At 42.6% G+C, this 15157-nt stretch overlaps 2 protein-coding genes across 2 annotated transcripts in view; one reads left to right on the forward strand and one right to left on the reverse strand.

Moving 5' to 3' along the window:
- The window catches only part of TPGS2 (tubulin polyglutamylase complex subunit 2), a 698248-nt gene that overhangs the window by 250192 nt on the left and 432899 nt on the right, over nucleotides 1-15157 (reverse strand). The gene's annotated exons all lie outside the window — the stretch shown is intronic.
- DCAF12 (DDB1 and CUL4 associated factor 12) overlaps nucleotides 1-15157 on the forward strand; it is a 31525-nt gene that overhangs the window by 6556 nt on the left and 9812 nt on the right. Inside the window, exons 3-8 of the mRNA XM_050328816.1 lie at nucleotides 4822-5028; nucleotides 6226-6286; nucleotides 9270-9463; nucleotides 10535-10600; nucleotides 10807-10969; nucleotides 14433-14617. Coding sequence (XP_050184773.1) covers nucleotides 4822-5028; nucleotides 6226-6286; nucleotides 9270-9463; nucleotides 10535-10600; nucleotides 10807-10969; nucleotides 14433-14617 — 876 coding nt within the window. The remainder of the gene's footprint in view (nucleotides 1-4821; nucleotides 5029-6225; nucleotides 6287-9269; nucleotides 9464-10534; nucleotides 10601-10806; nucleotides 10970-14432; nucleotides 14618-15157) is intronic.

The raw sequence follows: 15157 nt of genomic DNA on the forward strand, positions 1-15157 counted from the left end.
AAGATCCCTCGCAACCGAAACCATCCTATGGTTCTATATTTTGATCTTCACCAGCAAGCAGACATATGATACCAGTTTGATAGTTTAGTCTTTAAAGAGTCTGTATTTTATGGGGGCTTGGCATGTATTAGAAAGTCTGTATTGCCACAAACCAGAGGAACCTGATGCCAAGCGTTTTATGAACAGAAAGGAGAAATGTTTACAATCTGCATAAGAGTCAAGGCTGAGAAATGGGAAAAACAAATCAGTGCTACTCAGGTGTGACCAGCTTTAGCATCAGTGCAATGACACAGTAAGCATTGTTTTGATTTTGTTGTTTTGTTAGCAAAAAATTTATTTGATGGAGGACAAATCCTAATTTTCCAACTGGGCTGAGGGTGAGATCTTTTTGTGAACAGCTTCAGCTGGTCCAGAGTAGTCCTGTTGCAGCGCTGGATGTTCCCATCTGCTTGTTCTGGCTGGCACTGATGTACCTGTAGCAGGGGAGTCAGCTGGGTCAGCTTGCTGCTGTGTTGAGCAGACAGGTTCTCCTGTAGGGTTAGTTTCACCAGAGGCACAGATATGATCCAGCTGGCCCTGCAGCTGCCTGAGCAGTAGCTGCTGTCAAAGGGGTGATTAGACTGTTTGGGTGGGTGAGGAGGAGGCACTTGGATTTTCAAAGATTGGCTTAAGCCAATTGTGAAACTTCACCGTGATTGAGTCCCTCTTAGTGACTATTTTTAGCAGGGCAGTGTGCTTATCTTGGGTTTCTTTCAAATGTGCGAATGACATTAGTATGAATGACAAGAATGTGCCCCTGAGTTCTGAGAGCAGGGTGTGAAGAGCACTTCTTGGAGGAAGAATGAGCAAGTCTCTTTCATGAGTATTCTTTGTGCCTTGTAAATCTCCATTCATCCTGCTCCTATTCAACAAGGGAAAGTGCCAGATTCTGCACCTGGGGTGGGGCAACCCCGGTTGTTCATACAGACTGGGGAATGAGATGCTGGAAAGCAGTGCCATGGAATGGGACCCGGGGGTCCTGGTCAGTGGCCAGCTGGCCATGAGGCAGCAGTGCCCTGGCAGCCAGGAGGGCCAACCATGTCCTGGGGGCATCAGGCCCAGCATCTCCAGCCGGGTGAGAGAGGGGATTGTCCCGCTCTGCTCTGCAGCCTCACCTAGAATATTGTGGCGGTTTGGGGTACTGCAATATGGGAAAGATATCAAGCTCTTAGAGTGTCCAAAGGAGGGCAATGGATTTGGTGAAGGGCCTTGAGGGGAAGCCTTATGAGGAGCGGCTGAGGGCACTTGTTCTGTTCAGCCTGTAGAAGAGGAGACTGAGGGGAGACCTCATTGCAGTTACAGCTTCCTCAAAAGGGGAAGAAGAGAGGCAGGCACTGATCTCTTCTCTGTATCACTGGTAACCAGTGATAGGGCCTGTGGGAATGGCCTGGAGTTGTGTCAAGGGAGGTTTAGTTTGGATATTAGAAAAAACTTCTTCACCCAGAGGATGACTGGGCACTGGAACAGGCTCCCCAGGGCAGCGGTCACAGCACCAAGGCTGACAGAGTTCAAGAAAATCTCAGGCACATGGTGGCATTTTTGGGGTGCCCTGTTTGGGGCCAGGAGTTGGACTTGATGATCCCTGTGGGTGCCTTCCAACTCATCATATCCTGTGATTCTTTGTAATAATAAAAACAGGGTGGTACCCCTTACTTTTGTTTTAATTAATTTGTAGAATCAACTAAAAGATAGGATAGGGCTACCTGTTCATCTGTTGTTCTTTGAGCAGGGGTAGCAGCAGAAGACAAGAGTGCATCTGTGTGCTGCCTTGAAATGGCATTTCATAGGCTTCTTTTTTTTTTAGTCTTGCTGTTTGAAGTCAGTGCTTTCAGTTGAAGATACACAGGAAGGGAATTTATTATTAATGAATTGTTAGCTTTCTGGATTTTTTTTTTCCCCTCTAAATTATTGTCCCCGAAAGGCACATCAAAAAATGTAAGTATGGACAAACCTATCAAACCATTCTGCTCTCAGTTTTGCATGTATGAGACGGATGGATTTTGCAGTTCAGGCTCTGGTCCCCGGTACTCTGTTCCCTGCCACTGTCTTTAGTTTTGGCAAGCTGATTAATGACGTTCCTTAGTCAGTGGAGTGGGGCAGTTTTTTGATTAACTTGTTAATAAGCAGGTTGAGAAGAGGAAAGCCACGTAGTAATTGTAGGCAAGCCATTTGCCAAAATGACTTCTTGCCACCTCTGCAAGCCTAAAGAAAAGTAAACACGGAGCTGTTAATCTCAAGGGGTGTGCAAAGCAGGGCCAGATCGTGAAGATGCGTGGCTCTGACAACTGCAGTGCCTGGCCATGCCTGTCTGCCTTGATCCTCGAGCGATAGCACTGTTGCAAGCTGTGCATCTAAACTGCTTTAAAAAACCCAAAGAAGGAAGATGAATTTCTCTCTGCTGCGTCATCCAGCCTGTTTCCTTGTTATAACAAGGTTGTCACGCAGAGAACACCATAGTGAGTCTGATGTTTCTCACAGATGAGGTGTGGTCCTTGGACTTCTGGCACATGGCCAAAGCAATCCAGATTTGGGAAATCCTTGATGTCAACTTATTTGGCACGCTAGTGGCTGACATGCATATGTCTTACTAGGAGGAGGAACTGAATTTTGTGCAGAGCTTGAAATCAAGAGACAAATATGGACAGTTCAGTGTTTGGAGGTTGAGGGGGTTTATGACGTCCAGAAAAAAACTTCTGGGGCTGGTTTTTCATTTCTATATGAGTAGCAGTGAAAAAAATTCTTATTCCTGCTTGAGATAACTCAGAAAATTACTGCAGGTTATCAGGACATTGTCAAGACTTCGTGTCCAGGCTGCTTTGGAGTTGTTTGCAGATATACTTATTTCAAGAGTAATAAATATTTTGTATTTTATTCACTCTAGAGTTTTTAAAACTCTTCAAATGGTATTCATTTCTGCACTCTTATCTGGGTACCTCTCTTGTTTCTCAGCGTTTCTCCCTTTATGGCTTTAGACACTTTAGAAGTCTCTAACAACTGTTTGGCTTCTCTTGGCTTATTGCTCTGGATTTACAGTGAAGATTTCTAGACAGTGATGCAGCTTTCAAGTGTGAGCTTCTGGTTTCCTGTCCTGCCCCATGTGATGCAAGAGTCTCAGTAGGTACAGACAGTGCTTGCTTGTTTTACTCTAGGGAGGTGGTGGTTGTTTTTAAACTACCCAGAGTTCCTTACCAAGGCAGGGAGCAGTTACTGCTCAGACCTTTTACCAGGTGTCTCAGGCTGTGAACTGCATTGTGAGGCTTGGGAAAAGTGAGGAGTGCCTCCCTCCAACTCAACTGCATCTCAGCTGCTGTCATACCCCACTCCTGCATGCAAAGTAAAGAAGTAACCATGAAAATGCAGTCCTTGTAGGATCAGTCTGTTCTAGGCTGCTGCTGACAGCAGAAAATCACTGTGATGCACAATTCTAGACACAACACACAGATAGCAATTAACAGATTTCAGCTTTCTCTGTGGAATGTGTTCAACGTACCATACTTTATCAGGCTTTTATTTGACATTAATATTCTGCTAGTTCAGTACATCAAGTAATAAATATGATTCTAAATTATTTGGGTGTTTTTTTCCTTATCCTTCTGTTAAAGAACAGATCTACAGTCTGTAAGAGTTCACCAAAAGCAGCTTGTTATGTATAACTTATCTCTGAGAACCCCTAGATTTTTATTCTGTCCTTCTAGAAATGCCCTGGCAATTGCAGAACATTTCCTGGAGATGTTTATCTTTTAAACTGTATTGAGATTTTTTTGTTATTATTGTTGTCTCTGGTTCACTTCCAGAGGCTTAGAGACAATGTTCTTTGGTTATAGAAGGAACAGACTTAAGGTGATGTGAAATTTAATTATAATCCTAGGCTATGATTCTACATCACTTTCCTTAATGCCAAGTCAGCTTCAGGTCCTCCATTTCCTTACTTCACTTGTGTTCCCTCACGGTCTTTGTGTCCTCTGTGGGACCTGTTTGACTGTTGGTGCAGCTGCCCTCTGAACACCATCTGTGAAATGACCCAGTCCAAGAGCCTCCCAAATGAAAGTGCACTTTGGCAGTGGATGTAAACCTTTGTTCTGGCTTAAATTACAGCCCCGTGGTTGTATGTTTGAACTGTCATAGCTCTGGCTGTAATGTCTGTTTGAAGAGTTGTAAGGCTTCATAACAGAGTTTTCTGACAAGGACAGTGACATCTGCTCCAGTTTGTAGACTTTTTGCAGGATGAGTTATGTAGCTAGATATGGTTTTTCTCAGGTGTTGGCAGTGCTGTATTTAGTTACCATTTCCTGTGTGTTGTCAGAAAATAAACTCCAAATGCACAGATTTATAAACTGTCGGTCTGTCAAAGCCAAAATTTCACTGTCTTCTCTGTGAGGCAGGAGACTTGTTCTGAGCCCTGTGGGGCTTACTGGCTCTTTTGAGGTGGGTCTCTTTCTCACTGTAGCACAGAGAACCTGAAAAAAATACTGTTTTGTCATACTCAACAGGGAAAAAATTTATATTCAAGGGTTTTGTTAAATAGGAAGCCTCATATGACAGATTTCTCTTTTCTCCCTTTCATTGCGGTGAAAATCGAATGGGGTGATTGAAATAAAACCCACTGCCATTGTTAGTTTACTGGGTTTGAGAAGAAATGTGTGCATTTTTCATCCATAATTGAAGTATTTGTATATTTCAACTAGAAAGGAATGTCAGTTCAAAATAGGGAGAATATTTGATCATCTTGTTTTTCTTATCTGTTCCACAACGACTTACTTGTCTGTTTGTTTTTTTCCCCAGTTATTTGTAGTCGATGTCCAGACTGGTCAAATTACCAAGATTCCTATTCTGAAGGATCGTGAACCGGGCATGGTGAACCAGCAGGGATGTGGCATTCATGCCATCGAGCTCAACCCCTCGAGGACCCTCCTGGCCACAGGTGGAGACAACCCCAACAGTCTTGCAATTTATCGCCTGCCTACACTCGATCCTGTCTGTGTGGGAGATGTAAGTGGGAGTACCTGGGGAAGGTTTATTCTGTCACTTACAGGAACCGCTACTTTGAAGTGTGTAAGGTCAGAGCAAGGTTAAGGTTTGGGAGTGTTGTAATGGAGAGTGAATTGCTAAAAGCCTGAAAATGTTCCCAATTGAGTTGTCATTTTTGACGTGGTATCTGAGTGAGTACATAAACATGTGGGTGGATTCTCAGGATTCTGAGCCAGATTTCTTCCTCACCCTCTTTCAGGTCTATTTCAGATCACCTTTAAGCACTGAAAATGTAAAAAATGCTAAATGTTAAAGTCCAGTTGTGGTGATGACCTCTCAAGCTAGTTACAGTGAAAAAGCTCTTTTGGGAAATTTAAAAGGTGATGCAAGTTGTTCAGATTTTCCCCTTAACCAGTGCAGCTTACAGATGTATTCCAGAGGTTAAACTTGGCTTTGAAGGTTAGTTCTGACTCAGTGGCTTGTGGCAGTTTGGTAGGCTCTTGTACTGGTTTTATTTCTGAAATGTCCTGAGGCCTTTTTAAAACAGCCAGTCTTTTAAAAAAAGCTGAAATTAGTAGAGTGGTGTCCTGTGAATGCTTCTGTCTCATTTCTTCTATTTATTCAGGACTTCATATGGGCGTTAGCCACAGCAGCAGACGTCGGGTCAGAGTTCTGCAGCAGCAGATAACCAGCTGCAGCAAGGCCTGACTCTGAAGATTTGCATGACTTGCTCTTCATTTGCATGACTTTTTATCTTTTCAGACAGAACTAGAGCCTTTTTTTTTCCACACGCACAGGTTTTTCACTTCCTAAAGAGGAGATTCTTGAAATAATAGCCTTGAAATATTAGTCAGTAGGTCATGTATCATAAACACAAGATTTTGGTTACCTTTTGTATTAGGATGTGCATTTGCAGAAGTAAAGAATGCTGCTTTCAGAATGGAAAATCAGAGTCCTTGGAACTGGGATCAATTTATCCTTGGTCAGAGGCCTGTTTTTCCAACACCTGATTGCTCTCTATTAATTATACACTACAAACCCCAAAAAGTCAAAGTTACTGCTAGGTACTTAAGCTGCTCCAGCTTGATACTGGAACATTTTTTTAGTGCGGGTCTGTCCGTCTGAGTTTGAACTAAAAATCCAGGTGGAGAACACTTGTCTGCTTTGAGACTACTCTGGAGTATTATGGCACAGAAAAATCTGTCTTTCTTCTTTTAGGATGGACATAAGGACTGGATATTTTCAATTGCATGGATCAGTGATACTATGGCTGTTTCTGGTAAAGTCAAATTTTTATTTCTATTTTTCTGGTTGGTTGGTGGGGGTTTTGCCTTTCACTTTTTGTTTTAAACTTTCCTCTTCTCCAGAATTTTATGCTGAAGTACAACATTTTATGAGTCTTCAGAAAGCACCTCTATCAGGGCATTTGAAGCCACCTAGAACTACCAAGGGTATTTAAACACTTCATCTAGATTTGATTTTTCTAGTATCAGAGAGAATATTCCTGTGTTTCTAGTAGGTGTTGCCATGAGGGGATCTTTAAACACGACGAGTTACAGGAAAGGGTTTCACATAAGAGGAATCATTTCAAGAGGAGTTTCAGTTATCAGTTGATAACTTTGGAATACTGCAGAGCAATATCAGTTTCCCGAAGTCCTGTGACAGGCTAATTAAACTCTTTTTTTTCAAGCTATCAGTACAGTTGTGTGTGTGTGTATATATGTACATGTTCACGTAATAGGAAAACTCCGTTACTGACTGTTTAGTAACTACTTGGATAATCAGTGTAACTCCATAAAGTATTAGTTAGATAAGGGCAGCAATACTAATAGGCCATTGCATTAATTTAGTAGTTCACTGCCTTTCTGTGCTGACAGGGTGTAGTAGTGTTGTGCATGCAGAGTTGTCAAACTGCAGGTGACAGAAAATCATAACACTCTTATATAAAAGGCAAACCCTTGAAATGTTAGTGTCGTTCAGCAGAAGTTTTGTTTTCCAGAATCAAAAACTCAGTCCTGGAACTTGATTTTTGAGTTTAACATGAAAGTTGATCCTTGCAAGTCTCTACCCCAAATATCTACATTAAAAAATCCCACACTGTCAGCTAGTAAGCTTGAAGATGATTACAGATATCCAAGGGAAAGAAAGATAGGGACCCAGTGAAATGCACAGCTCCCAGTGTGTTCCAAAGGTCAGGGGTGGATGTGTGAGTAAAAGGCTGCTGTGTTCTGTGTGTTCTTAAATGTTATGAACTTCAGAGCTCAGTAAAATTACCTGTGTGGTCCTTGCAGCAGGCAGGGAAAACTTGTTGAAAGCAATTAAGCAAGACTGGTTGCTAAACTGATCTCTTCAGAGCTCACAGACAACCCTAATTAAGAGATAAAAAAGTCAGGGAACTTCTGACATGGTTTTTATCTTCTAGATTTCGATTCCATCTGTATCTGAAAGTGCAGAGTAGAAATACTTGAACTCCAGACATCAAGGACACAGCAAATATTTTGATCTGATTTAAAAAACTAAATGCAAATTTTTTGTTACTTTCTTGAGGCAAGTTAAATGCCACAGGAAGAAAAGAGTCCTTTGGCCCCGTGGCAGATCACACCCATCTGGTTAAGAGATTGGACGCCTTTCTCGCTGCAGTCAAAGCTGTTGAAAGAGGACTGGGGGCTTATTATTCCTTGTGTTTGTTTTAACTTCAACAAGAACAGGGCAGGACTCTGTCAAACCTTTAGCAGTCTATTTTTCAGTAGTCCATAAGTCTAGTCCATAAGTCAAATTCTTGACTAAGCAGCCATAGCTAAGGAAGAATACAACAGTCCACTTAGCTGTGCTGGCTGGGCAAAAAGATTTCCATGGCAAAAGCTCTGATGAGGTGAATAATCCCCAGGATGTCATGAGCTTAGGGAAGCAAATGGTACTCTGCTTGGCTTCAGGGCTAACCAGTCGAACAACATATATGGGCCTTTTCCTCTGCCAGGGGAGATTGACAGGGCTTTTAACAGGGAGAGTTTCTTCCTACTGCACATCTAGACCTTCAGAAATTCTACTGCTGAGTATTCAGCCTCCATGACAAAGAAGATTAGGTGGCATTAAAGCCAGTGGCACAGAGTGGAGTGTCAGGATGTTGTGTCATGTGCTGCCTGCTGCTATGCAGGTGCCATTAGGATGCTCCTTTTGTGTTTGTCTGTAGTAGGTGATAGCAGCAAATGCCTGAATCCATCCATGAGGGAGTAAAGCCGCTTCTCCTGTGCTGGACAATCCATATTGTAACAAGGTGTTCTGCTTAACTGTCTTTGTAGCTTTTTCCCTGTGATGTAGCAAAGCCAGTTAACTTAAGAGTCTGGTGTAAATACTTTGTCTTTTCTGGCATCTTCATTACAAATTCCCTTTGACAGAAGGAGGCATATATTTTTCACATTATGTAGAAAAGAAATTGTGGTACCTGTCAAATCTGTCAGAGCTGACTTAGATGGAAGTGAGTTGCCTAAACACCAGAAGGGATGGGTATAAGGCCTTGAATTAAGACTGTGTTGATCTGTGAACCAGAGACATTCAGCTTTCTTCATCCGATATTGCTACTGTTAGTGATTCATATTTTGCGGTAACGTCATCAAATTCAGCAAAAAAAGTAAAATGAGTTCTTGCTTGTTTAACCTCAGTTCCCATGTTACATTCTTTAAACGAGTGGCCCATTTTAGCAAAATAATTTTTAAAATAGATTTCATTCAAAGTGGTACAAATTGTGCTCTGAAATAGCTGTTTCTGTTCAGTTCAAGAATGAGTGTGTGCTTATCCATAAGCATACTGATAGAAATCAAATGAACCCAGCTGAGTTTTGGAGGGTTTTTTGCATTGGTTTAACAGGTTTTCGATCTTGGCCTTGGTAAGCCAGGCTCAGGCTGAACCCAAAGGCTATTCAGTCACTTCTGAGTCAAGTTGTTCTATGCCTGTGAATCTCTAATGGTGATTCTTCTACAGGGTTGTGGTTTTTGATGTATCCTAATTTAGCTTGAAAACAGATGAGGTGATTCCATTGGCCTGGAAAGTCTGTAGACAAACAGCTGATAATGAGTTCAAACATTATGAGCTTTGGAGCTCAGTAAAATCACATTTGTGTTAATTAATACATGAGTGCCAACAGTGTGTTCAGTTAGATTAAATTAATAGTATCCTTTCTTTCAGACCCTACTGTTTCTTCCTTTTTAAAGAGGGGAGTTACGTGTATGTGAAATGGACTGTTTATTTATGGACCATTTGATCAGGTTCCCGGGATGGTTCGATGGGTCTCTGGGAAGTCACAGAGGATGTGTTGTCCAAAAGTGATGCCAGGCATAACCTCTCTCAAGTTCCTGTCTATGCCCACATAACACACAGTGCTCTGAAGGACATCCCCAAGGAGAACACCAATCCTGACAACTGCAAAGTCCGAGCATTGGCCTTCAACAATAAGAACAAGGTCAGTAAGATGAGTAAGACAGTTGAGAAGTCCCAAAACTGTCCCCATGTATTAGAAAAAGAAAAAGTAATCTAAATTGAATGTACTGGAGAAGCAAGCTAATATTTTTTTTCTCTGATCCTTTTGCATTCTTGTCTTCACCTGCTATGTTTGCTTCTGTCCCAAATGAATGGAGGAATCCAGGAGGAAAAAAAAAAAGAGATGTTTTCAGAAGGCACAATTTTCCCATGGGTTTGATTAGGATGCCTGCAGGCATCCTAAGCAGGGGAGACAAGGAGTATTTGCAAGAAGCAAATAAAATGCCAAAACACCTCTTGCAGCTTGAATCCTCAATTCTTGAGTGCTCTTGCTGCTTTCCTTCCCCCTTTGTGAAGCAGTTCCTGTTTTGATGGTTGAATCCTTTCTGGATTGCTCGGCAGGTGAGGTGCCTGACTCACAGGGCAGGCACCAGTGCTTGCTTTGGTGTGATTTTGTTGGTGTTTGGCAAATGCTAAACGCTAACCTCCCCCATGCTAATCTCCCGTTATTACTAGTGGGAGTAGCAGTTCATCCTCCCCCGCTTTTGTTTTTCCTGCCCTCAAAGAACAGAGAAGGTCTGAAGCAAAGGTGAGTGTGCTCTCAGAAGCACAGTGCTCATTGTAGGCTGTATTTTTCACAGTAGCTACTTTAGTTAGTTACTACTCTGGGGTGGAAATTTCATGTACCTTTTTCATTATAGTACCTATAATTCTTCAGGGTTGGAATCAATGTGGGACCTGCTGAAGAGAGACGTCACCTCTAGCTTGTACTGTCTAATAACACATTATTTAATTTTCTAACAACATTTACAGCTTTGAAAGTTGCTATTTCTTATTTACTCTTTTATTAATTGTTATTCTACCTGGCATCTTTGTACTGTATTGTGTTCTCTAAAGAACACTATAAAATGAAAATGTATCTTGATAAAGCCTGTACAGGACTGTGGATGAGTTCAGTCCAGAGTGTGCAACTTGCGTAGTTGAGAATGAGTTTATAAGGACATCTGTAATACAGAAACTAACTCTTTTTTTTTTTTCTTTCTCCTTTTAATAGGAGCTGGGAGCAGTGTCCCTGGATGGGTATTTTCATCTTTGGAAAGCAGAGCTCACACTATCAAAGGTACTTTTCTGTTTGTTCAGATAAGGCACCCCAGTGCTTTCAGGTTTTTTTTTTCCTCTGGGTCAGGTTATATTTTTGCAGTCAACTTATTTTTCAGCTGCATTTGGGTTTTTTTTCACTGCAACTTCCTTGAACGTAGCTTACAGTATTGTTCTATTAACATCCTACTCTTGTAACGGATTGATTTTTATATTTTCTCTTTCCAGTTACTTTCCACAAAGTTGCCATACTGCAGGGAGAACGTGTGTTTGGCTTATGGTCAGGAGTGGTCAGTGTATGCAGTAGGATCACAGGCACATGTCTCGTTTCTGGACCCGAGGCAACCTTCCCACAATGTTAAATCCGTCTGTTCCAAAGAACGAGGCAGTGGTAAGAAACCTGTCAAAAAGTGCTTCAAATTATTTTCTTGCAGAAGTAGCTGTTAAGACTGCAGTAAGTCAAGCTTTTAATTAACAGGAAGGGTTTTTCCTGTGACAGGCTAAATAACTAATACTGTGTATATATATAGGTTTTGCTTTTACGACAGTGTTCCACGAGCAACCAACACTAGATGTGACAGCAGCTCTGAAATCTAAGGAAGGGCAATATCAGTGCCTTTATTATCAACTAAATTGTAACCCATTTGAATGTTACTGGACTTTTAAAAGTGCACGTTTTACTTCAGCATATTTTTAACTGTGTCTTATTCTATTTTAATTCATCTAGGACCAAATCTAGTCTTTTTGCCACTCTTTATACTGTTCTTGCATTTTTCTCTGGGAATTAAAAAAGAAGGCATGTTGTCTGCTCTCTGCTAACGTATTGGGAGTCTGTGCTGTGAGGGAACCCTTGCTTTGTAATTTTAAAACTGTGAGTGAGACTCCTGATTTTCAATGTAATTTGAGTGCTGTTTCTTTTTCTCATGTGAAGGCATTGTGTGCAATTGAACCTTTCACCTGAGGGCTTTCAGGGTCCTTGGTTCCATAAACTTCATACCATACCCTTAATTATTGGGCATGAGAAGGCACTGTGCCATATTAATCCCAGACTAATAAGTTACAGTCCTTATATAGCTTGGCTCTGGGCATCCATCTCTTCCTCGGGCAAGTTACCAGAAGAAGATGTATGTGGGCAAGGATATAGGAAAATTTTACATACGTAGTTACAGAACAGTGTTGTCTAGATCACTGTCAGGGTCTGTTTCTTTCACATGCGGGAGAAGTATCTGTCACGTCAGGAAAGGTCACCTCACACATCTTACCAGCAACGCTCCTTGTCCTGACCTGCTGCCAGTGGTGGCTGAAAGATTCTGGCTTGAGTATGTAACCATCCCTGCTGGGGGGATAATTTGTGTGTAGGGAGTATCTCTAGGGCATCTCTAGTTCATGTCTGGAGGAAACCTTTTTGTTCATGTCTGGAGGAAGTGCTGTTTCCTGTGCTGCATAGTAGCTGGATCTTTTTATTCGGTTTGGTGGCGGAGGCACATAAATAACAGACATTCCCAAGATACTGAGGGTTTCAACTTTCTGTCGATCTCCCTGGGGCTTGGAATGGTGCAGCACGTCTGGAGAACGGGCTTTTTATTGATTTGTGGAATAAAATCTGACTTCAAGTGATTTGAAGTAGTACCTGAATGTGCTTTAAGTTTCCAAGAGCACCTGGTGATTGTGGTAAGTTCATTCAGTTCATTACTGTTGTACACAAAAGCAGGTCAGAGAAAGGTTGTGGCTTAGCAAGACTGGAACTGGAGCTGATTTTCCCTGTTGAACCCTGTCTGTTTTACATGAGGAGGCAGTGAATGCTTTTTAGTGCATCTTGTAAGTGTTGCTTTTCTTAGAGCTGTACAGGGAAGTGCAGGCCCTGGACTGTGGGTCTTGATCCACAAGCTGCTCTCTGCTCATGTGGCAGAGCAGTGTCCTGTGCTCTTGACTTCATGTCCTGCAGGCAGCAGTGCTAATGCAGCTGAGGGAGCTGGGGTTGTTTAGCCTGGAGAAGAGAAGGCTCAGGGGAGACCTCATGACTCTCTACAACTTCCTGAAAGGAGGTTGTAGCCAGGTGGGGGTTGGTCTCTTTTTCCAGGCAGCTATCAGACAAGCTCTGCCAGGCGAGGTTTAGGTTGGATATTAGGAAGAAATTCTTTACAGAGAGAGTAATCAGGCATTGGAACGGGCTGCCCAGGGAGGTGGTGGATTCACCATCCCTGGAGGTGTTTAAGAAGAGACTGGATGAGGCACTTTGTGCCATAGTCTAGTTACTGTGGTGGTAGTGTATCAAGGGTTGGACTTGATGATCTCAGAGGTCCTTTCCAACCCATCTGATTCTGTGATTCTATGACTCTGTGTCTGCTGCCTGTGTAGGACACGCCACCGCATCTGCATTTCCTTCTGGGATCTGCCACTTAAGAGTGGGGCTGGATTTGCTGACCTAAATAGCCCAGGTCCACAGGTGGTAGAGTGCTGAGAATGCAGGAGAGCTTACTGTGATCGGTTCTAGGCACAGGTTGTGCTTTTAGTCTGATAGGAATTGTTATTCTGGGGTACTTCAGCCCCTTAGGAGCCAATTTGAAGAGCTGTTTTTGAAAGCCTGTTCTAAATATCCTATTAGCAGTGGGTACATCACTTAAATTTTTTTGGTTAGAGAAATATCCACAGGTATTCTTCATTTTACAGCTTTTTATTAACAAATTTCATTGAAAAGGGTATGCCATTTGCCTTCATACTCCATCACCTGTTTCTGTGAAGTAAGTGTTCTTCTGGTTTGCTTGTCAAGAGCACTTCTGAAGCAAAAACAAGAGGAAGTCCACTCTTATGCCTTTCTCCTTTTGTCTAAGTGACTGCTCCTGCTGATTGCGGAGGGCTTGAAGTGTGTTTGCCAGAGCCAGGCTCATGTGCTAGGGGTGGGGGGAGGAAGTCTGCAGCTTGCTCAGGTGCATTTGTAATTCTCTGAGTTAAAGTGGAGATTCTGACATGAATCTGGTAAATCTCCTTCAGCAGGTGTGACTTGCACAGTAGTTTACTTACTAAACCTGCAGCCAAGACTTCACCTCATACCTGGAGCAGGACAGTGTGGCCATACCTGTTCTAAGTGTGTGTCATGGGTGCTGGTGCCTGTGGATGTAACATCAGACTGGGGAGGCAGAAGGATGAGGATGTGTTTTTAGTTAGGATTCTCTACAGAGGGGAGGGGGGAACTCCCTGGATGTATATGCAGCTCCCAGGTGTCATCTGTCCCATGCGCTGCTTGATGTATTCCAGGATGTTACAAGCTCAGCCCCACTTGGTACAGTGACATTTGGCACGTGGATATAGCTGGCAGAACTCACTCTTTTCCCCTCCTGTTTCGATGCTTCTTTAGGCTGTAATTCAGTGGTACTTCAAAGGGGCTTAAAAAGCCCTAGGGTTTTTAACCTGGCATTACACTGTGCAGGAAGGAGAAGCGCAGATCTGATGGCGTTTAATCTGCACTGAAGAGTTGTTTGGAGTAGAGTCCTTGCACAGAACAAACCTTTTTGCACAATAAATAATGATGAGAGGATTCTTTGGAAATTGCAGATTCCTACATACAGAACAAAGGTGCTCTTGACCCTAAACGGCTTATCTGGCAGAGCTACGGCCTGTTGAAGGTGAAGGTTCTTACTGTGTCCCCTCGGTGTGGCCAGTGGCCTCCGAGGAGCAGGGCATTAGTGTGTGTCATCAAAGCTGCTGTTTCAGCAGTATCAGTGGGATCTGTCTGCTCTGCTCCGTAGCAGTTGTGGAGAACACTAGAAGGTAGTGTTAGACATGAAACAACAGCCCTGCAGAGCCAAAGCATCCCTCTCCCTTACTGCTCTGTCTGTCCCTTCTCTGTTTGACAGGTATCCGGTCGGTGAGCTTCTACGAGCACATCATCACCGTGGGAACGGGGCAAGGCTCCCTGTTGTTCTACGATATCAGAGCCCAGAGGTTCCTGGATGAAAAGCCCCCCCGTGCCTGCTATGGATCAAAGCAAAAATTAGGAGGAGGTGAAATTTTGAAGTTGACAACTGGGAAAGGCTGGCTGGTGAGTAGGTTGTAACTGTAGTAGACCCTTTACACAGGAATACCGTAGGGCTTGAGCCTGTTCTTCTTGTGATAACGGGAGCTGTGGTGTGAAATGTGCCCCAGTCAAACAGGGATCATGTAACCAATAACTAAGAATGAAAAGCAAGAAGTGCTGCAGAATTGCTTTCTACAAAAGCTTTAGGAAGGGGTACTGAAGGTTAAATGCCTGAGTGTGAGGCATACTGACTACTGTTCTTATGCACTGATTCATAGGTGAACTAGATTTTATGTTTTTATATTTTCAAAGGTAATCTAACTCCTAATTTTCAGAACCTCAAACAGAAATGGTCTTCCTTTAAAGCCATGCTAATCTAATGTGGTACTCAGAGCAAGAGAGATTAAATTTAATTGTGTGCAGTTTTAGAAACTGTGGCTTCCTGAGGTAATGCTGTGGCAGGCACTTGAGTTCAGTTTCCTATATGTTATCATAAAGCAGTTAATGGCTTTGCTTAACTTAGCTCCATTACCTTTTATATCATTTTGATGTGCCTACCCTTCA

Source organism: Myiozetetes cayanensis, unplaced genomic scaffold (assembly GCF_022539395.1).
Source record: "Myiozetetes cayanensis isolate MyiCay16 unplaced genomic scaffold, myiCay2020 scf4, whole genome shotgun sequence".
Classification (NCBI taxonomy): Eukaryota; Metazoa; Chordata; class Aves; order Passeriformes; family Tyrannidae; genus Myiozetetes; species Myiozetetes cayanensis.